This window comes from Takifugu rubripes, chromosome 15 (genome assembly GCF_901000725.2).
Source record: "Takifugu rubripes chromosome 15, fTakRub1.2, whole genome shotgun sequence".
In the NCBI taxonomy this organism is placed as follows: domain Eukaryota; kingdom Metazoa; phylum Chordata; class Actinopteri; order Tetraodontiformes; family Tetraodontidae; genus Takifugu; species Takifugu rubripes.
The window spans coordinates 8,126,420-8,151,425 of record NC_042299.1 but is presented as its reverse complement, the minus strand read 5'-3'; the positions used below and the strand labels follow the sequence as shown (position 1 = coordinate 8,151,425).

Here is a 25,006-nt window from a genome sequence, read left to right as displayed (position 1 = left end):
ACGCTAAAAACAACAACCCACATTAATGTTAAATACATTTTTCTGTCTAACAATCTAATAAATTTCCAATTTCTTAAACAAAAAGAAATGAATAAACAAATAAAGGCCCCAACTGCCCTTCTGCTCTGTCCTGCCTCTAACCTTCGGCTGGCAGGAGACTTCATCACTCGTCGGAGTCGCCTTTATTTGGAAAATAATTGCAAATTAACTTAGCGGGCATCCAAAAGCTGTGTGTGGGTGGAGCCGACCGCTGCGAGTGTTGCAACAATATGAGTGAGATCAGTGGCGCGCCGGAGGGCAATAAGGCCCAAATGAGCTCAGCAGAGAATTACCCAGAGATTTGAGAGTCAAACCAAACGTTACTCCTAAATGGATGACGGAGGGGTAATTTTAGTAAAATGAGACATTCCGCTGGCTGCAACAAGACAAACGATCTCATTCACGCCACACAACACATCATATTCTGAATATCAAGAGCTCTGGAAAACCCCCAAAAAAAGCACCTGTCAGAATGAACGACATGCTTTGCAGACGCCGCTTTCTGATCACAGATTCGCATCAGCTCTCCCAGGCAGCTGCAGGACAGAGCCACCTCACCTGAAATGGCTCATTCTGAGAGTACAAACCTGACCAGTCGCTGGCAAATTGTATGTTGAGTTCAAAATGAACTACGTACTTAAGGTACAGTTGCAACGTAGCTAATATTGCCTCGCTCGCTGTATTAAGTCATATTTGTGCTTCTCTAAAATAACAGTCTTTTTTTCCTGTTTGCTAGCTACAGATCCAGATCAATCGATAGTCCCTCCGGGGTGGGCGGGGCCTAATTGTGCCCTGTCTCCACAAAGTGATATTAACCGTTTTCACGGACATACATCCACTGATCTATCAAGCGGTTTTGCGGCGCTAAAAGATGGCTAATGGTGATGCATGTTGCAGCGTTGTGGAACATCCATTATCCCGCTCAGGGTTGTGGGGAAGATCCCACCTGACACGGAGCAACATATGGAGACAAACAACCCCACACGTCCAGTGAGAAACTCCGGCGTGGAAAAACCAGAAACGCGATAGTGAGAACGCAGAGCTGAGACCAGTATCCCAGCATCGTTGGAGCTAAATGCTGTGCAACGTGAACATATGTAGACAGGAACCACTGATACACTGTTTTCTAACTTTGAAAGCAATATAACGTTTAGAAAATACCGTAATCTGAGCCGGCAGCGCAGGCAGAGGCCTGAAACCATAAAAGCAGCTCTTTTATTCCATAAAGAAACAGAAAATCTGCAACATCTGCGCATGTTGATCTGCTGGTCTTGATTTGAACAGGATTATTGCGACTTATCGCCGCCACTGCTACCAACGGCGCCTTCTGGCTCACAAATTCACCTTTTTCGCCCGTTTGGTCCGATAGTGTTTCAATTCACGTCTATTCATTTAGAGGGATTAAACGGCCTCTGCGCAGCAGCCCGGATGATGCCGTTGTCACACCGCGTTCATCCACTCAAAGCGCCGAGCGTCCACCATCGCCCTAGATACAAAAGCCAAAGTTACGTTCAGAGTCGCAAACACACACAAACTTTGGCTCCATTTTTATTCATAAGGAGGCAGATGAAGGGAGCCGTGTCTGGCAGCCTCCCCGGGGGAAGTTATCTTTTCCGGCCTGCCGTACCCTTACTGTTGCGGCCCAGTGGATTAAACAGGAAGACGAGTGCTTTTCCTTTTCTCTTCAACGCCTCTGTGGTAGGAAATTTTGTCAACAGAGCTGACAAGCGAATGAAAGGTAGGAGAGGCTCCTGCACATGTTCTGCTGCATTAAACACATGTAAATTCTGCTCAGAGACTGAGCTGCACTATGATGTACAGCAGTTGAATATATTTACTTTCATATCAAAGGTTCTGTTCCCAGAATTCATACTGATTTTACATTTGCTCAAAAGGTTTGTTTTTTTTGTTATTGCACCTTCTAATCATTCATTGGATCAAAAATGTGCACAATTTTCTTGGTGTTAATCAGTTTTTCAAGTCTATGAACATAAACCAAATCCAGAAATAATAATGATAATAATGATAACCCTGAGGAATAAAGACCAGAGAAAATCATTTAAAATAAAATTTGTAGTCAAAAATGTGAACTCAGAGGGCAGAAGTCTGAATTTAAATATGGATGATGGAGTTCTGAGGAACAAAAGTTTGATTACAGGGGTTAAAATCAGAAAACGCAGCGAGGAAGAGAGTCAGAGCTGGTTCGTCTCACTCACTAATCCTCCACTCTGCACTGTAATGAAATGAACCTTCAGAACCAACATATTCGAGTTTGGGAAGCTACAGAGATAAATGTCAGGACAGATCTGAGCAGCTCGCCTCCACAGACGGAGTAAAGCGCCACAGGCTCTCCTGTATCCAGTCTGTTTGCACCGTAAAGTGTGACAGCAGGTCCGCAGATGATAAAGTGATCCTGGAGCTCCATCAGGAAGACGTATGTCGCGTGTGCACGTGTCGAGTGTTATTAGTGAGTGTTTCAACGCCTTGTAGCCGCACAACGACGACATGGAGCCGAGTCTGCGTGATTGAATCCAGGTTGATTAATAGGGCTTAATGTATTTCTCTGATCAGCACATCGACCATGAAACGTGGGCCAAGATGGGCAGATACAACAACCAACTCAGAGTTAGCTTTGCTCATTTGTAGTTGGTTCCCACCAATTAACGGACACCGAGTACAGACGCTTCAATGTGGCCACGTTATAATCAAATATGTGCTGACACAATTAGGACATGACAAAAGTAACAAGGCTGAAAGCTAAACAAGTAAACCTGTAACGCTATCACAGAAAGAAAAAAAAACAGGATTAGCGCACTAACCACCTAGCTAGCAGTCTGTGAGGCTGTCTAAAAATTCGTATTAAATATCACAACGAAGAAAATAAGAGCCCATGACCACTTCTTTTTGGGATCACAGATGGCCTCTGGTGTACTTTACAAGTTAGAGAAAGTGAACATAAACCACCTCCTTGACAGTCCAAACATCCACCTGGAGATGATGTTTGTTAGGGAAACTGAGGACCCGGACTAAAATGAAAACAACTAACCCTTCGAGCAAACAGCAGGAAGCTGAAAATATCAAACAACATAACACAAACATCATATCTGGACCGCATGTGTGTGTGTGTGTGTGTGTGTGAGCCTGTTTGACAGTAATCCCATCTATCTTTTCTGTTGCTCTGGCTCTTATCTGGCTGTTGCTGTCCATGTTCATGCCTGTTATTTGGGATTGGCCCTGCAGCTACGACACGCTGAGTCTGCTGAGCCACAGAGCTTTTTCCAGAAGGCCCCTAATGCACAAAAAGAGTTCATAACGTTGTTCATCAAAAGCATCGAGTCGACACATCTACGGTCTCGAAAAGGAATTTACGGCTACCTCGATTAGCGACTTAAAGGCTGTACTGACGGAAAACGTTTCGAAATACTAGATTCCTTTCCTTATGCCATGTTCTTTGTTTTCTGTAGCACGCCATGATTTCACTGGGCTGAGTCACACCCAGCTGTTGGAGCTGAAAGAATCAGACAATATTTTGAACTCCAGGTGAGCTGCGGCGCAATTCAGAAGCATCACAAAAGCGACTCCGCGGAGAATATCTGCCACTGCGGTCTATTGTTGGTGGATGCAGGTGCAACACAATAATCATTTTAACGTTCCTAGATTCTATCTCCATGACTGGCAGGCCTTTGAAGCCCGTTTTGTTCGAGCACATTTACATTAGCGCCAGACAAAACTCTTTTGTTGACTTTGGTTTTTCCTAAAACGGTTCCATTTTGGAGCTTCAGAATAAAGACCGGCCACACAAATCATCTCCAAGTCCACGTCCTCGTCTACTTTAATTGTGTTTGACTGAACAAAAGCGTGTGTTTAGCTTTGTGGGTGTGTGTGCAGATATATATATATATATATGTTTATCTGATGTGCATGCATTAAATCTGTATAATGCGATAAGGGTTTCTGGCTCTTTCCGAACCACTGACAAACAGACTGTCTAATCTTATTGGTTGCTAGGAACTGGGCAAGCTGGGGAATGGAAGAGGCAGACAATTTTGTATCCCCATCAAATATCTCACCACGCTGAGCTCAACGTGATCTAATATCACTGGGGTGGGGAACGGATGGCGGTTGTGGCGCGGGTCGGCTCCATTTGGCTGAAAACAATCACATTAGGAACGGCAGCGCTGCTGGATGTGGTCACTGCGCGGTTGGGTTATTTTATTATTTTTTTTAGTCTGTATTTCCACAGAGGCGGCTTTCAAAAAGAAGATTCCCGCCATTAATTTTTTATAAAACTACTGCGGGCAAACTCTGTTTGCGGAGCTTTGATCCAGAAAAGTCTGGTTGGGAGCAGGAAGTGAATCTGCTGGTAGATCCTCTAACAATCTGAGATCACACGTTTAATGACAAACTCTCAAATCTAAATCATCTCCTATTATAAATACACGACACCGCTCACAGGATAACAATGACAACAATAATGATGGTGATGTGAAGTGCTCGTCACGTGTTCAACCCTGCGGGCTGCCGCTGGTCACTGATGGATTCACCGATAACCAAAAGCAGCTGAGGAGCTCCATCTGTCCTCCAACAGGACTCTGACCCCAGGATGAAATGCTTCTGATATCCTGCCGAGGTTAAATAGTCAGAAATGGCTGACTCATTAACCAAAATGGCAAAAACCATTTCTGTCAGGACAGGATTCCTCCCAACGCCTCCGGTCAGAAATCAGGGAACATCCTCGCTCCACAGTCAGTCGTCGTGTTTTACTTCAAGTTCTTCCTGTCAGACAACGTTTGCATCGTCGCTTCTATAGATCTACGAAAGCGCCTGGCTCAGGTCTGTCATTAGAGTCGGGTTTTTTTTAAACGCCCGAGTTAAATGGTGGATTACAAGAAGCTCTCTCACCTGGAAATCTCGCCAATGTTGCAACTCAAAAAGGTCGCTGATTGCGGTGCCAATGGCCTCACATGTCCCCAGTTCCAAATGGGTTTTTTTGGCCAGTGTGGAGTCGTTTGGAAGCTGATCTCAGCTCCAACAGTTTCTTTATCACGTCCAAGACACAGTATCTACGAACACGGGGCTTCTTTAGAAGCCACATGGAAGGGCGTCCACGGGCTCTCTGATATATCCACACCAGTGTGGGGGGTGGGAGCGTGACACCCCCCCAAGGATTGGGCTGTCCAGCTGAGTACATGGAATAAAGCAGAAGTCTTTCCTACAGCCTGCTGATCAATTATTGTAACAGAAGATGCCAACACTTAACGTTAAACCCATAGTTTGCGTGAGCTACTAATCTTGAACCTCTGCCTGATACCAGCCACGGCGCCGTTACGCCGCCCTCGCCGCCTGATTCCAGAAGGAAAAGCCTCTGGATCCTGGCGGACGGCCTTCCGCTAAATCAGTCTTCACGCCTCTGCCTGTTCTTCTGCCCCGCTGATCCAGACGGCGGCAGCGGAATCCGCAGAAGATCTCCTCATAAAGCAGCAGATTTATGAATGAATAGAGACGTCCCGCGCGCTCGCCAAGGAATGACAACCGGCCCCGTCAGGCCTCGCCAGCGCTTCGGACTCCAGCTGAGAGACGTGCAAGCCGTTACGGCGTCCTCTCCGCTCTTCCAGCGCTGCCTGCAGATCGATAAGCTGCTGTCAGACATGACGTGAGCAATCACGCTCGCGCTCCCGGGATGAACACAAAAGCGTCTGATGTCACCCTGCGCCGGCCGACTCTGGACGTGGACGCGTTATCCCGGCGTGACCTTGGTGTTTCATCTGATACATGAAGACGAATGTGTTTTAACACGAGCGGAGGGGCACAATCTTCGGAGGGGCCGATAAGACAATAACAGGGCTTGAGATATTAGACACAATTTTTCATTTCCTACGTGGTGTCAAGGTGACGCATGGGCGTGTTTTAATATTAAACTGGAGAAAAAGCGAACGTGATGGAAGATAATGATGGACAATGATGAGGGAACCTCCATGAAACCGTTCAGTATATTGTTGGTTTCCAACCTGGCCCAGATCTGTGTCCTGCTCCGTCTCTGAGCTCTTTGGACAGTTCTTTTGACCTCATGGGTCTCAGTTTTGCTCTGAGGTGCCTTAAAAATTAGGTCCAATCCTTGTAATTCAAAAGATGGGCTCTGATGAAGATACAGAAGCATGGACGGCACCCGACATTCTATGTTAAGTGCTGTGTGCTGCTTTGTGTTTGCTGTATAGAGCTGTGAACAGTTCCTGTATGGAATCCAGTTCGTGTGCAGCATTGCCTCATGCTGGTTATGTGATGGACGTATAAACTAAAGTTTGAATTTTTTGTCCTGTATCAGCGCTGTGGGGGGGGGGGGGAAACACTGTACCGTGAAACTGTGACAGAATTCCTGCAGCTTTGACCTGAAAAACAAGCTGAGTTTTTCTTTAGGTTGCAAAGGCGGAACATTAATTTCTCTTCGGGCTTATTTTCTTTGAGTAGGCAGATTAAAACGGGCATTTATTCTTAAATATACATTAAAGTTGGGTTATTTTTTTGGCTGCTGTATATAAAACGGATGAGAAGATAGAATGTGAAACTTCTGACGGCGGATCAGTGGAGATTTTACAGAAAGAGATTTAATAAAAGACGCGAGTATGGAAATGCCTCCATCATGGCGGTGTGTTCCCAGCTGTCTGGATCATATTGTTGTTTTAGCAGCCCTTCATATTCACGGCCTGGATATGGCGTGAGGATGCAGACAAACGGCAGCAGTGAATATCAGCACATTTATGTCGCCGTCTTCTGTCAACATGTTTAATGAAACACCAACTCGTCAAACAGCCTTCCGTTGAAGAGTTTTATGAAAATAATATTCAAAATTATCACTAATTCCATTTGCTTGGTGGCATCTTTGTTAGATGTGACAACGCTAAAAGGCTAACGCTCGTCTTAGCACATCAATGCAGGGTTTTTCTTGTGGCTAAAGAGTGAAAAGCAACTCTGCCGCACTTCTACTGCCCATTTTCTCTTGCTGCGCCCTCATATTTAAACGTATCCCTCCTTTAAGTCCTGACCATGTTGTCACTTTGTGTAACATGTTTGCTCTCTGGCCTGAAAATCAGCCTGTCGGCACTAACCCGCAGCAGCGTCTCATTTTTTCCCCTTGATGTGAAACAAATGACCTGAGCAGGTGCGAGAATCCCCTGGACGCGGAGGCTGGCTGGGGACGTTAATGTGGCCAAATGTAGGGGAAGAATGTGGCGGTTTGGAGGCAGCATTTCCTCAGGAGCAAATGCAGCACATTTGCTCCCAGTTTAGACACAACACTGCTGAAAATATAGTCTAAAGCTCAGAGATGAAGAGGAGTTACATTTCATCCTTCCAAGATCCAACTGAGTCCATCTGAAAACAGAGGATTCCACTGGATCCATCAGCTCTGAGTGGAGACCTCTAGCGTAGCCCTCAGATGGACCTTAAGGTAGGATCAGGAAGGAGAAGTTGAGCTACATACAGTTATACCAAACATGAGAAGAAAGAGCAGGATAATCATCGCTGTCCTCAAAGGCAGGAAGCCCTGAAACAGGAGCAGGTTGACTCTCACCACCCAGACTGGTTACTGGACTGACCCTCACTTTGGCTCAATATTCATGTTCCACTTTGAGGGGAAAGTCGGACTAAATTCTGGTTTGGGCAGATGATGAAAGGGTGAGTTCAGATGAAAGGATTATGTTTGAGGGCCTGAAGGATCAGCTCTGGTTCCACCCGACCAGCATTTCTAAGATCACAGCAACTTCTTACATGAGTAATTATTTTATCTGTGTGTTGGTAGCTGTGCAGTTATAAACACCCGCTGTTGCCTCTCATTTCTCTTTTGTCAATCTGTCACAGTTCTGTTTTTTCGGGTGGATGAAGAAGCTAATTACAATTTATTTATTACATTTTATACATTATTTCAAGCTTAAAGGAGCAGAAACAGAAAGAAATTAATCACAAAACAGCCCTGATATGTCAACAGATGTTGAGGAATCATAATAGCGCTGACAACACTAGTCCAACCACAATATATATATATATATATATATATATATATATATATATATACATATATATATACAGTGGGACCTCTACTTACAAATGTCTCTACATGCAAAATTTTCAGGTTACGAAACGTCTCAACGGGAAAATATTTCCTTGTTACGAAAGAAATTTCAGGATACGAAGGTCAAAAATGTGTTCAAATGTTTGTCCATTAGATGGCGGTGTTACCACAAGTGTTAACGTTCGTTGCTAGTAATGACGGCTAATGTAAGATTAGCCTGTAATAAAGTTCATTTTGTTCCTGGAGAAGCCTTGCACTGAATTCCTACATTTATTGTGCGGTAATCTAATTGTAACATGTATTTGTTACATGTTTTGATGCATTTTTAAGATTTATAAAAAAAATATATATCCGAATTTTTGGTGCTGTGGGAAAAGTTCAAAAATTATCACAGCCGTTATGGCAAAATGAAACGTACATCGGGCAAACGTAGACGTTCTTGCTGGATCTGGGAATCTAACTGGCAACCTCTACCCTTGGTGGTGGAGGTGGAGGGATACCAGGCTCTACAATATGGTGACGATGACTGCAGAAGCAGCCTTGGCAACAAACTTATTGCTTCCCTAAAACAGATTCATCAGATACAAACTCCTCATACCTAAAGCAGCACGGCCTCATTTTTGTAGTTGAAAATGTTCTAAATGCTCAGATTTAGCGTTGAAAACCTGAACAGATTAAAGCATCAGGAGCCCCCCTCTGATCATCGATTAGCCCCTGACCCATCCTTTTCACCGACGGTGATTAGAATTCTTCAAAGCTTCTGCAGTCTCAAAGGGGAATTCTGTTCAAAGTTTTCATGTTCGTACTTTTCAGCAAATCCCACAGAAATGCTGCTGCTGCTGCTGTTGCCCCCTAATTTCCACCAACACTGCTTTTATCTGTTCAGCAGAGAGCAAGAATAAAATCCTTTTCAAGTTTTAATCACAGTATTTAAGAAGAGCTCTTAAAGAAATGGAGCATTTAGGTTTGAAAACTGTGGAAATGCGCTGATGTACACCCACATTCCATCACCGTAAACAGGGCTTAAACTGGAAAATCCTTTCGTTTGGACCAAAGTGAAGGACAGATCTTTATCTAATCTATGTCAAACTCAAAACGACCAATTGCTGCGTTGCTCTCGGACAGAACTTTGTGTTTAAACCTCTTCACAGCCGAGGAGGAAGGAATTTTCAGTGCGACAATAGCAGCAAGTCGAACTGCGATAAGAAGTTTAGCCTGGAGGCTCCACCTGGACACAAGAGATTAAGGCTTTGAGAAATCAAAGTATCCATTTCTGTATGAAACAGACTCTGCTTTCAGAAGCTCCATAATTAAAGCTTTCAACGGCATAAGAATCATTTCCCATTTGACCATTAATTAACGTGAGATAAAAAGAAAGTCCAATAATGGAGAATGGAGCCAAAGGAAAAGAAGAATTTAACCCAAACTTCAACTAACACTGCAGCTCTGGAGGAATACGGCATCATCTGTGTTGTAAAGATGACCAAAACTCTAATAACACACAATACTGCAAAGCTGGACAGAGATCCATTCATCATCACCCTCCAGCATCAGGCTGTGGTAGCAACAGCATCTCTCCTTTATTTACATTATAGCATCACATTCATCTCCCCAGCAACACAATTCCACCTCACCTGAAGGGTGGACTTAAGTTTATTTATCTATTTCTAATGGTTCTAATTATAAAATGTTGGTCTTGGACGCATCAGTGTTGTAATTATTTAAATGACACCGACACTGTGACACTGACTTTAAATTTCATTCTAGGTTTTAGTAAATTTGCTGCCTTTGACTTGGCTCCTCGTTCACACGTTGGCCCACAGAGGTGGTGCGCGGGGGCACGGCAACATCTGGCTCGTCTGGAGCTCCCAACAGCCTCGCAGTTGGCGCTAAGGGATGAGAAACCATCCAGATGTTTTGTGATTCAGGCGACAAGTCAGAGAAAATTCCCTCGATTCAGACTCTGGTTTGGACCACAGCCTTCACGCTGTGGGTTTAAGCGACGCGCCCAGCACTGGTGAGGTGCAACAACACACACACAAAGACACACACTGTAATCTGTAACTGTAATCTATAAGAGCAGAATTTACTTTAAAATTGAAAACTCGTTGCCATACCAACGGCGAGCATGAGCCAATGTTTCCTAAATTAGCCCCAGGGATACAAAACCGAACAAACCGCCATCACATTTCAACAGTTGCTTCTCCACCAGAGCTGCAAAGACACACAATACCGAATTTACATAATGCCTTATTTACACGAGCAATCAAAAAGCCCGAGTGAAAGGGACGAGAGGAGGGAACCAGTTCCAGCGCCAGATCTTTTCAAGACACGTTTGACAGAATGAAAGAACAATGACGCAAGTGAGAGAGGTAAAGCTACACCTGCAGCCACCCCCCTGCACCGTCACCATTGAGGCAAGTGGAGAAGGAACACGGACGAAACCTCCTGACAACAGAAGGTGAAGTTCCAGATCTGCTCCAGATCGCGTCTCCAGCAGCTGGAACATTTTTTCTGGTCCTTTTTTCACACTGTTGCTGCTTATCAGACTTCCACGACGCTATAAAACCTACGTCAAACAGAAAATATGTCCAAAAAATGTATTTCTGATAATTTACTGTTTAAATCTTGTCTATATCAACAGATTGCATCACCAGGAGGCAGATAAAGGTTATATTTTCAGCCCCAGGGGGGGCGTTCTGGGGTTAAACAGGAGCTATAATCACTCCACTGTATCCTGGATCTGCCTCGGGCTCTCCAGATGCCTGGAAGATGTCCCTGCAGAGATGTGGAGGACAGAGCCCTAAACAGAGGCCCTAAAATGGCTCCTCTTGACGTGAAAAGGCAGCTGCTCTACTCTGAGAACCTCTCAGATGTCTGAGGACCCTCTGGTTCCTAAAGTAGCTCACAGAAGCGTCCCACATTTCCTCGCTCTTTACATCAAGCCTTGATAAACCTGTGCATTAACATCATAGGCAACCAGCTGTCAAAGACATTTGGAGACAAAACACTTGTGAGTTTGAAGCAAAGACCGGCGGATTACATTATGTTAGCCAGCAGGAGACCACGGTCAGACACTGAGCTGCACAAGCCGGCAGGAAAACACCTACTGAGTGTTTCTGCAGGCCGGCACCAGATTTGTAACACTGATAAAATGGACCCAATTCTATTTGCTTGCCTGCATGGAGTGGGCAGCAGAATGCTCCTCAGATATACGGCTGCTGCTTAAAAGAAACGTGAAATGAAGTTTCTCTCATTTCCTGTCAGACGGCCCAAAAAAAATCTATTCCGTGAAATGATCATCTAATAGGGAAGACACGCGATTCACTCGATTGGTCATGTTTTCCCACCTGGTCTGAAACAAATGAAGCCAGAGGTTGTCTTCTTATTCACGCGATGCAGGTAAAGACCACAAACGGTCAGTGTAAAAGAGAGAAATAGTGGCCAAGTAATGAATTTTGGAGCGTGAACCAATTACTGATCGCCCCAGGATTAGTTGGAATTGACCAATTGGGATAAATGTTAAAATAAGCTTTGGCTTTGGGAAAAATGAGGGCAGAGAACAAAACGTGTACGGAGGCTCGTTAGGATGTTCAGCATTTCAATTCTGATTAATTGTCCAATTCATCTTTATAAAAAGGAAGAATAATCTGGACAATTCTCGGACCAATCGCACTTGTGTGCATCCTGGAAGTTAAACACACGGCTATAAATCCTAATAAAGATAAATGATGTCAGGGAGTCTCTGTGAATTGTCTCAAAAACACTGACCATCTTCCCACAGAGCAAGGTTCAAAACAACAAACCCTGAATCTTCTAGACCTCATTTTGTATGATTGAGGTCATTTAGAAGAACCTAATACGGTTGGATGGTTTGGACGGACATGCTGTAGATCTGTTTGAGAAAATGGAGCATAAAATGAAGAATAAAATGGATGTGGGTTGATTTAGAATACAACACACAGGCAGGAGAACCTCATCCTGATGCCCTGATGCCAGCAAGACCTCCAATAGCCAAAGCCTGTCACAAAACATGTATTTGTGGTGGAAAAGAGACAAACACTCAACAATCAGACCACTCGTTTTCTTATGCATGAACCACTTCTTTGCTAATTATACCTAAATTAGGCTGCAGCTGAGGCTGCTGGGAATGCTGCTGCTCTTCATTTAAGTTCAAATAAAACAGTATCCTCACAAAGGGGAACTTTTAAAAATTGCAATAAGGTAAAAGTTAAGTGAATACAGCAAAACTGCTGTTAACCTCAAAAGCAACAATGTTGTTTTGATTTATCATCTGTGAATACTTTTGTTCCCCCGCTGGTGAAAACTTTAGTAAAAACGTAGCACAGAAAAAATACAGCGTACAATCTGAGGCCATCTAGCACAACACTACTCCAATTTGTGCAGTTTCTGCTTGAACCTCCCCAACGTAGACGTATTGATCATAAACTGTAGCCAGTAATGACAGAACTCTGAGTAGCATCACTGATAAAAAACCATGAAATAAACACTGGAACCACAATAAGACGGAGAAATTCCGAGGCACCATAAGAGCGTCTGCAGGTTTTCTCCTCCATCACAGAGTTCATCCAAGCATGACGGGCTGAGCAGCGCCGAGCTCCCTCGGTCTGCTTGTTTTCCTGATTGAAGATGCTGCTGCGATGCTGCACGAAAGCGTCGCTCCTCTCCCGCCTACAGACGCGTTCAAACCCATCGATCCCAGATTGGTGCAGAAATCAAAATTCTTCAGTCCTTATCGATCAGTGACAACATTTTTTACATGTGACCCGTGAGTCCCTTCTGGGTCAGCAGTTATAAATGAGCATTAAAGATGAGTTAATTATTTCTTAATGAAGTTGATGATCACAATTCCTGTGATTTCTACGAGGCGTAGTTACATTTCTAAACTATAATTCAATCAAAAAAGGGACATTATTTAGGGCTACAGTGTTAATAGTGATTTACACCTTTAAGGACTGGGTGAACTGTAGGTGTTGCGCACTTGAACGCGCGCGTGGAAGGCGTGGGAGTGACTGCGTCCCTTCGGTGTGCTGTTTATAGCACCCCCTGCAGGAAGATGTGTCATCTTTGCGTCTGAATGGTGCAGTCTGTTCCCGCTCCGTAAGTTGCTACATCTAAATCTGTAACATTTCTATTTTTACAATCAGAAGCATAACAATAACAGAAAATAATGCAGTTCTGATTAATTGGCGCCATACTGAGCCAGCAATTGCAGGCTATCGACGCCAGGTGGGCTGGGACAAACGATGATGATTATTACATTGATGGCTAAGTTTTGTTTCCTTTTCATCGAAATGTTTATATCTAGCTCCGCTGCGATGACATGTTTGATGTATAAGGAATTCTGAGCAAAAAAATTTCATAAGAACATGAAAAGCATACACTGAATATTCATCAAAGAGGGGAAAACACACTTTTCCAGGCAATTAATCTAACTCTTGTGGAAAAAAGGGGCCACGGCACGCAGCTGCTGACTGATTTTTCTTTGATTTTAAATGTCAAGCTGCCGGTAGGTGGCTTCACTCAGCCTGTAACCCGAATCACACTGGAGGATCCCTATTATCGCATTTACCAAGCTGACAGAAATACCAGAGGACTACATGTGAATCTTTTATGCATGTTTTATGGAGTGGAGACAGCGCGGAGGTGATGAGGGGCGGTTCGAAGAACGTATATCCTGAGAGAGGAAATCATTATAATGTCTCCATTATGGATTGAAATGAGCGCAGAAGCACTTTTGTTGGCTGTTGGTTGTTGAAGCGTCGCCGGAAAGGTCAAAGGGCAGCGTTCCAAGGTGATACCGACTCTTTACCGTCGTCAGGACGTGACTAAACTGCACCCAGATCAGTACAATGGAGCTTTTCAAAGAACCCACAATCTTGGAGCAGAAGCGGAGAGGGAGGGGAGGTGGATTGACCTTGGTGACGGATGGTAAAATGATGTTTCACAACAAAGCTCTGCAGCAAAGCTGAAAATGGAATCTTTGAACAGACTGTCAGAGCGTCATTTTCTGTAATATGCTTTACCAGCAGAAAAAAATAGCCCTGATGAAGCACAGAAGGCAGCGACCGTAAACATCAGCACAGCTTGTTTTCCTTGGGGTTTACAAAAACACGCGGCCTTTACAAAGTCTAATCTCCCTTCGGCTGATTGGGGTGGAAGGGTGTTGGTTCACTTGTGCACCTCTAACTGTCCAGACGTTGATCAGCGGCGTCAACACCGTCTGCCGTCATCAAGCTGCTCGTTACAGACAGGAAGTGCTGAAAGTACCGAGCTTTCTGAAGATGGAAACAACAACCGCAATCACACATAAACGTCAGGCCGCAACACACAATGTGTAGAAACCCCCCACTGAGACACCTGCTATCTTTTCTGTCCACTCTTGATACTGAGTGGTTCCCTTTCAGGACGTATTCATTACAGATGGTTGGTATGGTAGTTAAACAACATGTTTTCATCATGTCACAATATCCCAGCATGCACAGCAGCGCCCTTCGTTCATCACGTTAAAGGTTCTGGGCGTCACCCCGGAGGTTCGGCTCTGCGGCATGAGGAGGGTTTGGTACATTCATGGGGTCAGAGCATCAGATTACTACTGATTTCTGCTGATGAGGAAGCCGGGCTTCAACATAGACACACGTTTCACTCAGCACCAGGCCCCCCCCCACTTTAAAAACACCATTCTGGTGTAAAAAGTGTCTTCTGTCGATATCCTGGGTCTGCTCCGATGTGTCCTTCTGCCTTTCATTCACTGATACTGATTTATCTAACAGAATGACAAAGGATAACACTTGATATTAAATTTTTCATCCTATTGATAACAAAAAAGCTTCATGATACCTCCAAGATATGAGTGACTGATCTTGAAATTGAGCTCTGAGTTTAGAGATTAAACACGTAATCTATCAGCGGCAGCCACCGGGAGTCCATCTGGCAAAGATCCTCATGGAATCTAAGAACACTGACTGCTTCTCAAGAATAGACACACAAAACACCAACATAAGCCATTCGGACGATGCGCTCCGTTCAGCCGAACTGGTCTACACGCCGACTAGAACGCTGAAACACGGAACATGGACATGGAAAATTCCCTGGGACCAAAAAAAGGAGATCAGTCTGCTGTCACCCCAGCTGGGATGGATGTAAAATCTTTAAAAGAGAGTTCAGCGTCTCCTTAATGATGTACAATAAAACCCATCGTATTAAGTTAATGACTGCGCTCAAATTAAAGGGGTTCTGTTACCAGGATTTCACCTGACAATAAATAAATATGACCTCCAGCCCAGTTGCGATGCTTTGTGGTGGTTCATGATCTTACTTCATCAATTTCTATATTCTTATCGTGACATTTGTCCAATAACCTCAGTTTAATTTAAAAAAAAGACCCTTTTAGCATTTAATGGCTCGCTAAATACTTGGCAGACAGATGCGGGAAAGACCCTATGGTGGTATCAGAGGAGCTGAGGATGCACAATGAAGAGAATTCAGCTGTGCCCACTCTCTACAGCCGCCGAGTTAGTTAAGCTTTGATTCATCACTCGGCGGTGGGCAGAGCAGCCGCCATCAGGTGGATTTAATATCTGCAACTAGACCGAGTCTCCTCCATCAGGGGGCTGACGTGCTCCTCTTGGTGTAAAACCGATCGGAACAGGTATGAAGAATGCGTGTGAGCAGCAGCAATAGTCATGAAACCCGCGCCAACCAAACCGAACCAGACTAAATATCTCCCTGCCGATGACAAGCCCTGTGCACCAAATGGATGCCCACAATAGCTGACATCATTACATAATGTGCTCAGAGGGGTGAAGGGAGGGCGGAGGCAGGTGGGATGCGGTGGAGCACGAACTGCTGCCGACTTAAAAACACTTGATGCGCCGCGTTGAGAGACGGCATCAGCGGTCATGATAGCCCCTTAATGTGACCGCGTTGCTGTGCTAGCAACAGGCTGCTCACGGGAGCAAGAGGCGCAGGCGCACGTGTCCTGATACGTCTGCGGGAGTGCGGCAGCACTCAAAACACACTTCGCATTGAGCAGAGGCGCCACGTTGGAGGGACGTTCTGTGTCTGAAAAGGTCTGGAACTGTCCTGTCTGAGCAGGGGCGTCGGGACCCAGTCCTCAAAGGAGGTAATCCAACCCAGTTTTCTGTCCTATCAGGCAGAAAACTGTTTTCACCAAGGCGGCGACCTGGTAGGTCACAAAACCCAGTTGGCCTCGAGGCCTTGGGGACTGGGATCCGACAGCCCTGCTTTGGAGGAACAGACTGTTTTTTAAAAAGACTCAATTTTATGTTTATGCCTGCTCAGATTTGGTTGGGTCTTGACCCAAACAAGATTGCATTCATACATGTTTAAATCTCATTTCCAACCATGATCCGATCTGTTCATTAATTTGGGATCTGGGGGATTTGTCCGGAAGATTCTGCGAAGGAATAGCAGCAACGTTCGTGGGAGTCGGCTCAGCAGAAGGCTCCACTTTGAATTTTTCGCAAATAACCCCCATGAGGAAACCAGCACTCTGTGTTTCCCAAGCAACATTTAATTGTGTGGATGATAAATTCAATTTTGCACATTGATTTCACGGTGCAGCTAAAGATCCTGGTAGGTGAGTCTAAATCTGACTGTATCTGACATTAGTTCTATCGATGAACCGTGCAATAACAATAGAATTTGTTTGAAATATAAACCCCCTCTTTTGGTTTGAACACGCCGAGGCTGCACCACCTCTTCAGCAAATGACAAGGAATAGACAAGAGGGTGAACAGGCATCCTAGGGGAGGCTTGTGTGTGCATACATTAACCCCCCCCACCCATAACCAGTGCTGTCAACGAGCCGGTGTCTAAAAAACTCCAGGGTCCACTGTCATGCGGATCACAGCGGCCGTGTCGGCAGACGCGCCTGCTTCTCTAACCGGTACACAGCACCAGTCACGGATGTGCAGAAACCTGAACGACCAATTTGCCCCTGATTATTACCCCCGACCAGCACACGCGGCCCCTCGCAGGGAGGCTGGACACTTGGCGGGTGATGAACTTTTCTGTTTCAATTAAAATCAAGATTTAAGTCACGGAAAAGCAGGAAGAGGCTGCTGAAATCCAAATTAGCCCGCAGCTCTTAGGAAGAAATAAGATGTCCCCCCCCTGTGGTTTGATACATGAGGGAGAACACCGCTCCAGTCTCTGCCCCCCCAGAGAAAGCACGCACATACTGGATCAAGTCCCGCAGGCCCGCCAAGACCCAAACTGGGGCAGCAGCAGCTCTTCGAGCTCACAAACAACAGCGAGTTGGTTTCTCCAACAGCAAGGCGCCCAACGAGCCGCAGTTCCTCCCATTACGCCGATCGGTTGCAACACTCGGGGTCGGGGTGTGCGAGTCGGTGGCACGCTGGTGTTTGGGGAGCCAGATCCATCCTCTCCTATGAATAAGAAAACCTTGAATTTATTCTGTATGCCGACAGCCCTCTCAACTCATCTGACCTTCCCTGCAGCTAAAAAACAACAGTAGAACAACAACGGTTGAGGTAGGACGACTAAACAGCTGTTGGAGGCAGATGGAGCGACTGGCAGGCGCCTCTGAAGGACGTCGCCATCCTTCCCCACTCCCAAATGATGCAGTTAATCTTTAGCTTGTGTCATCCCTAAGTGGTGGGGTTGGTCGGCAGTTTGGTTCAACCAGTTTCCTCCAGTTTGTGTAGCAACAGACAGAATTTGTGGTCCGATGGTTTCCTGGGAGGTGGGAAGGTTGAGAGCATGGATGGACGACTAGAACCAAAGCTAAATATGCATTATACAGGAGACCTTTAGATCAGATCCTCTCACTTGGATACTTGTGGGCTTTACTCAAACACATCATATATCACATGGTCGATATCATCATCAAACCCACCGCCTTCTTGCTACAAGGTGTTGCCCTTCCAGATAAAATGTATTTCTTCTAAGAAGCCACTCGATTTACACAGCTTCTCTTTACTGTGTGTGACTCACGTAAAAGGCCAAAAAACATCAGTTGTGCACTCAAACGCCACTTTTCTCCATTCTAAAGCTTCTACGCAGCTACAGGGACGGTTTCAGGGACAGTGAAGAAAATGCAGCAGCATGTGTGATTAAAATGAGGTTTAACCACGATGTTACGCACACAATGAACCCTCATCCTGTAATTAGACAGAAGAGTAGGAAAACATGGGATAATAAACGCGCAGCGGTTCAAATGTTACCGTTACCGCAATAAGAAAAGCAAGAGCTTGGACCGGTTTAAACCTGGAAAAATAAAACTGGACATTTGTCAAGGTTGTAAATCCATAAAATATTTAAGAGTTCCAGGTGAGACCCTCTGGGAGGGTTCTAGAGGAACGCGTCGGTCGCATTAACCTCAAAACAAAGCTGTCTGGGTTCTGAAACCAGAGGAAAATGAGAGCCTTCAAGGCTGAGCTCCCACAGCAGGTCCTCATATGTTCATTAGGAAAAGGGGCATTTCAATTTGGGACCTTTATTTGGAAGAATTGAATCTGCAGCATTGGGTTTTGGAGGCCATTTGAAGAAGTTTAGGGTTGTTTTACAAGAGTGACTTTACAGAAAGCTTCAGGACGGAAGAAGGACCTGACTAATGGTGTGGAGGAGCCGACTAAATCTTCTTAATTGGATCCATAGGTTTTATTTTCAGTCTTTTCCTTTCAAGCTGTTTTTCCGAGAAGGAATTGAAGAGAAGGAGCAGCAGTTTGACATAATCAGAACCTAAAATAGGGGTCAAAAAGATAAATGATGCCACAATATCCAGTTATGTCCCCCTCAAATTCAGTGGATTCATCTTAGACTTTCCACCGGCCCCACAGGGAGGCCCAGACACTCCTCCCGGGCACGTCCACTAACTCCACCGGGGGAATCCCAAGGCATTCCCTGGCCATTCCAGAGATATAATCTCTCCAACAACGGGGGTCTCCTCCTGGATGCACAAGCCTGGTACCTCTCCCTAGGGAGACGCCCAGACCAGATCCTACCAACACACAGGAGAAGTGGTTCTACTTTGAGCTCCTCACCCTCTCTAAGGCTGAGAGCAGACATCCTATGGAGGAATCTCGTCTCAGCCGTGTGTATTTAACGTCCTTTCGCTCATTTGCCAAAGCTCGTGACCACAGCTGGGGGTCGGATCGACTGGATCACCCGTATCTGTGAGATTCCTCTGGCTGTAAAATGAGATACAGATCAGACTATCAGGGGGTGGGGGGAAAGCAGAGTTATGCTGGCTTAATAAAGAGGGACGGAGTGAGACTGAAACCTAAAACTAGATCAACAGGGGCCCGATGAGCCATTTGTTTGATATCAGGCTTTTTAAATACAAGTCAATCTGTCTTGAAACCACATTAAATCAAACGTCTGCAGCTAATATACCCTGAAAATGACTCCTGTGTGTCATCTGGGCCTCAGCGCTCCTCAGGCTACAGTTCCCCAGGTAACAAGAATCCCATATTCATTTCAAGAGGGAAGCGAAACAGCATGTGCTAGAATGACAGCCCTTCCAATAATTACACGTTTTTCTGCCCCCTTTAGTTAAGATGCACCTTCGACGACGACGGGCTTGACGGGAAAACCGCCGTGTTTCTTTCAAACGGCCCCATGTGCAACTTTTTCCTGCTTTTCCCGGTGAGGAAACAGCAAGCAGCCGCCGAATGTGTCAGCAAGCAGCCGCCCGATTTAAAGTAGCTGCACTCAGCGTCTTTTTTCTTTTTACTGCCATCCATCATTTCTTTCTTGTGCCGCTTGAAGCGCCGCAATAGAAATGAAATAAACTTTTCAGAAAGGTGCCGAGGTCACGGCGGGCAACCCCCGTTTTTTTTTTTTTTTTTTCTCCATCCACAGAAATTTCTGCATTAGCTGCAGTGAAACTCATCACCCATCGCCCTGGCAACCAAGAAAATGGCAGAGGAGGCAGCTCTGACTAGGGCCTGTCCAGGAGCTTTATTAGACACAAATCATGACGGAGCCAGGAAATTCCACGAGGCATCAGCCAGGCTGGACTCTGACTGGAGCTGATGAGTCCAACCTTAGAGTTGGTGGTCAACCCCCCCCTTCCTTAGGACAGTCTTAAGTTATCTGGTCATCTCACGTCTGATTAAGTGGCATTTTCTTCCTGTCACCATTTCGCAGTAAATCCATATCCATCTGTTCCAGATATGGGTGGGAGACCTCACCATTTCCATCCTCCAGAACAGGCTGAAGTGTTTGTTCTGAATGGCTGCACTCAAAGGCAGATACAAAAGGCTGCTCTCATCCTGCTGATTACATCCTGCTGCACGGCCAGTTTCTCTCCTGGAGCCGCCTCAAACACCCTCACACGCCTGCGTTTTGGAACAAACACGTGCAACATTTAAGTTCATATCTGCCTACTTGACCCCGCAGCGAGTCAGCAGGCTGGAAATAAAGTAATCCCAATTAAACCAATGGTTCCAACAAGGTTTTTGATAAACTGAGCCAGAGAATTGCTCCTTACTCAAAAAATGCCCCATTGCTTCCCTTAAAAGTGTAAAACACTAAAGACTCATGGGGGGGTCTGAAATGGGGCAATTGGATTGGTTAATGATGTCAAGCTGTTTCATACAGAGTTTATGAGGTATTACCAAAATTTTGCTCCAGTCAAGCTCCTTTTCTAGATCATAGATCTTTGGTAACGGTTGGACTGACCCCAAACCCTGATCAGGTCACGACGGTGATGCTGCTTTCCGTTGGAGAACATGCGCACACTCATGCCATGGTCAGTTCCTTTTACGCCGTCTGTAACATATATTCTATATGCGCCTTCGATGCGTCGACACTGATGACACAGAAGATTTAACGACTTAATCCTAAATAAAAATGTATGTCATCAATAATGGGAACGAAATCCCGGTTGCACGGCCAAGGTCAAAGAGCAACATCTGCCGCTGCCCACCACCCCCACCCTCCCGGTCCACCGGTCTGGATTAGAGTCAACCTAAGCCTCCAGCTCCCCTCCCAACATGCTGCTCTGTGGGGATTAACTCCACCAGAGCTGCCCTCCTCTCTCACGTTCACCCTCAAATTGTGCATATCTCTTGTTGAGAGCGGCTGGTACAAACATGAAGTGTGAGAGCCGGACACCCAGACCTCCCCGGTGCTCGGCTGATTAATGAGAAGCCGACGCAGGCTTCGGCTCTCGTCACAGCGGACCATTAAACCTCAACATCATCTCAGCGTGAACACGAGTGAAAAAACGTGTTACCGCACGTAATTAATGACCGCCTGAACTGCGCAACGGCACAAATCTGCATATCCGCACTGGTTCACCACAGGTAAGTGTGTGCTGGCCACGCCCCTTCGCTGGGAGGACGTGAAAGATATGTTGGATTCCTGGACTAGGGTCATTTGTCTTGTGATACTTCATCAGTCTCTCATCAGGCAGCAACAGTCCAGTCGACAAATATGGGACATAAATGTGGTCATAATTCCTCTAATTAGCATTGAACAAGTCGCTCAGATGGAGACACGTACGACAAACACACCAGGAGTGCAGAGAAACCGGGGACTTCACGGCTGATGGCCGTAACTGCTTCGTTCATACTGGATCATCCTCTGCTACACGTTCAGACTGTGATTTGGGCATCAACATCGACGCTGCGCTGAGTCGCTGCACCTTCACCAAGGCTTTATGCTTCTTTAGAAATCCAATCATTTCCTGAAGGTCTTTAGTTGCTGCAAGATCCGACATTTTCATCTAGAAACTAGAGGGAGAACGTCGATATGATGTTTCCCCTCACAGCCATCAAACTGACGGGATAAAAAATAGCATTCAGCAGGAACACGTGTTGATTTAATGCAAAAAAAAAATAAAAATCAACAAAAAAACACAACAGTTGCTGCGCTGGACCTCAGACCAGCAGAATATCTGCATGTTCGCCTGCTTAACTGAGACTAATTTGAAGCTTCAACAAGAAGCATGAATCATTACTCAGCCCGGTGAGACCGAGGACCCTGCAGACATGACAAAACTGTACACACACACACACACTCACACACACACACACACACACACACACACACACACACAGAATCATCTGCTCCAATAAAACATATAATCTTTTCAAATAGAGGAGGAGAACAGGAGGAGCGGGAGGAGGAGGAGGAAGAGGAGGAGGAGGGGGACTGTGTCGAGCAGCAGCAACAGTTGGCCGTCTGTTGACTGAGATGGAAAGAGTTCGCTGCAGCACGCACTGTGCACATCCACACAGGCGGCGGCAGACAGGAGGAGACGGACTCGGAGGCAAAGGAAGGGTGAGGTGGAGGAGGGAGGAAAGGTGAGAGATGAAGCCGCGCGGCTGAGGGGGGGGGGGACGCCTGGCAACCGGTGGCTAAATAAATAAATAAATGCACGGAGATGCAGCGATAAGAGACAGAACAGAGACAAAGAGGAGGGGGAACTCACTGGAGTCGTCCGAGTCGTATCCTTCCACATCTGGCTCCTCGTCCCTCCTGCTGGACTGTGGTGACGGGGCGGCGGCGGCGGCAGCGGCGGCGGCTCCGGCAGAAGCCCGGTCTGGTTTATCCTCATTTGAACGGTCACTTTCGGAAGCAGCAGAAGACGAGGAGAGGGCAGAGCACAGGGACCCGGTGCGGCCCGCCTGTTGGGGCACAGCAGGCGGGAGTCCCCGCGGGTAACGAGGGAAGTAGTCTGAGATCTGCTTGATGGGCTGGATGGGGCCAGGGCACACGTCAATGGCCATGTGCTCCTGGATGCTGATAGTGGGTTTCTCGCCTTTGCGTTGTGTCATGCATGCGGTCCAACCCGGAGCCCACTCCCCAAAACCAGAACAAGTGAGAAAAGAAGGCAAAGCGGACCAACCGGACCCACCCCCTGACCTGCTCTTGTGGTAGAGGTGGTGGCTGTTGTCCAAGGTGGGCTCTGATGGGGTCACCACATGGAGGTGTGGAGGCTGCTGCGGTTCCCCGGCGCTCTCCTTAGACCCAGACCACGCTGTCTGACAGTCGACCCTCCTGCTCCTCTTCCTCTTCCCCCGCTCGCTGCCCACGTCTGCGCTGTTGATCAGAGAGAGAGAGAGAGAGAGAGAGAGAGCAGTGTGTTTGTGTGAGGGAGTGCAAGGCAGAGGGAAGGGATTAGAGAGAAAGGAGGGGAAGGATTGGCTGATGTCACTGCCTAGCAACCGGCTGGTAAACAGGAACCGTCGGCTGAGGTGCTTAATTATGATATTAACCCCATCCATCTGTCGGTGGGAAGGACGTTCCAGCAGAGTGCTCCAGACTGAGGTGGTTGGTGCGCCCATAACCTGGACAACCAGCAATGAATCGCCGTTTTGTGGTGAAAGATCGAGTCGGCCGCAAACGTGACGAAAAAAGAGCCTTCGGCCGAGGCTGAGCACCTTCCTCCGTGTGTCCCCCCTTCACTAAATCATCTTCACTAAAACGACTTCAACACACCGGGCAGGAACGTCACCCCGCCCGGCAGACGCAGCAATCAAGCGGGAGGCTGAAGTTCTCCCTCACGGGTCAGTCCTGCAGCGCCCGCCCCCATTACAGCATCTGCGTCTTGTTTTTCGACCACCGACCCTGGAGGTCAGGTCTGCAGTCGCGTCGCCGGATGGAGCAGAGACTCACAACCAATGAAACAATCCCGCAGAGTTGCACTTCAACAATGTTCCCAATTAAGACATCGCGGGGTGACCTCCTGTGACCCCGGCAACAGCTTCCACGCCGCTCGCAGGAAAACTCGGACGAGTCAGAAATTAATTAACAAGCTTAATAACCTTGAATTTGGAACCAGGCTCAAATTAATATTATTCAGTTTATTTTTATTTATTTAACAGTTCATTTGAAAATGAAGGACTCCCAATAACGAATATGCTTTAGTAGTAAAAGTTCAAAGGTAAATATATTTTCCTGATCTTACTGTATTGTGGTCAGATTTTTAGTAATCTTTCATCTTCACTGAGGGGGAGGACATATTTCCACAGGGACTCTTTTATTCTCCAACACTTTAGTCAAAAAAAGAGGATGATGGAAAGAAATAAGCACAGCTGGACTGAAATTCCATCCTCATGTCTTATGGTGGTTTTATTGTGTGGTTTTCACACAATGAGTTATTCTGAAAACATTTTAAACTACCCCAAAAACTCGACGTTGTTTTGAATTAGCGGTTCTTTGGTGGCCTCAAATCTCTAAATGTCCCAATTCTGCCCTCTAGTGGTCAAATGGCGAAGGGAAGAAACTTTGACAAAACCTAAAATGGCTTTTAATTCTACAACGATATGCAGATGTGGTTACGGGAGACTCACCAGGGTCAGAGGTCACGGGAGACTCACTCGTGGGGGGGCCAAATAAAGTCAGCAAAGCTAATGCTTGCTAATGCTAACGTTAACATAGACCAAATTCTGCGCACCTTTGACATGTTGGTTTTCTATCTGGCTGAAAAATAAATAAATAACGAACCAGTTCAGTATGAGAAGCTAATCAGGGACAACATGGGAGCGTAGGTTGGGATGTTCCCACACAGGAGAGTCAGAAGCTCCGTTGGGAGGTGTGGGGAGTCTCAACAGCGTCGCCCTCTATGGGCACTAAGCTCCAGCTGCCCCTGAGTTTCTGGTGATGACATACATGGTGACCCAAAGGTGGTCCAGGCAGGGATCCAGGTGGGAACAGGAAGTGGAGAACTGACAGAACCCAAACAGGCTCCACAGGTTCTCCTCCACTGTGGGACAGACGCTTCAGGGGGCATCGGTGATGTGGTTTTGGAACACATTTGATGTCCACATCGGTGGCTTGGTGAAGGTCCGTGGATGTAATCTGAAGTTTATCAGAACAAACGCAACAAACGCATCCACAACGCATCAAAGGTCGACGACATCCTGCACGTTCTCCCGCTGT

The 25,006-nt window shown here is 46.2% G+C and overlaps 1 protein-coding gene across 2 annotated transcripts in view; it reads right to left on the bottom strand.

Moving 5' to 3' along the window:
• The window catches only part of doc2b (double C2-like domains, beta), a 53,168-nt gene extending 28,656 nt beyond the window's left edge, over positions 1 to 24,512 (bottom strand). Inside the window, exons 1-2 of one of the 2 annotated variants that reach the window (XM_029848957.1) lie at positions 24,418 to 24,512; positions 22,554 to 23,164 (exon numbers count right to left, since the gene is read on the bottom strand). In XM_029848957.1, the coding sequence (XP_029704817.1) occupies positions 22,554 to 22,899 (346 nt within the window). In that variant the 5' untranslated portion in view covers positions 22,900 to 23,164; positions 24,418 to 24,512. Of the gene's footprint in view, positions 1 to 22,553; positions 23,170 to 24,417 lie in introns of those variants that run through there. The other variant, XM_003970856.2, reaches the window with a different exon arrangement.
• Between the last annotated feature and the right edge of the window lie 494 nt (positions 24,513 to 25,006).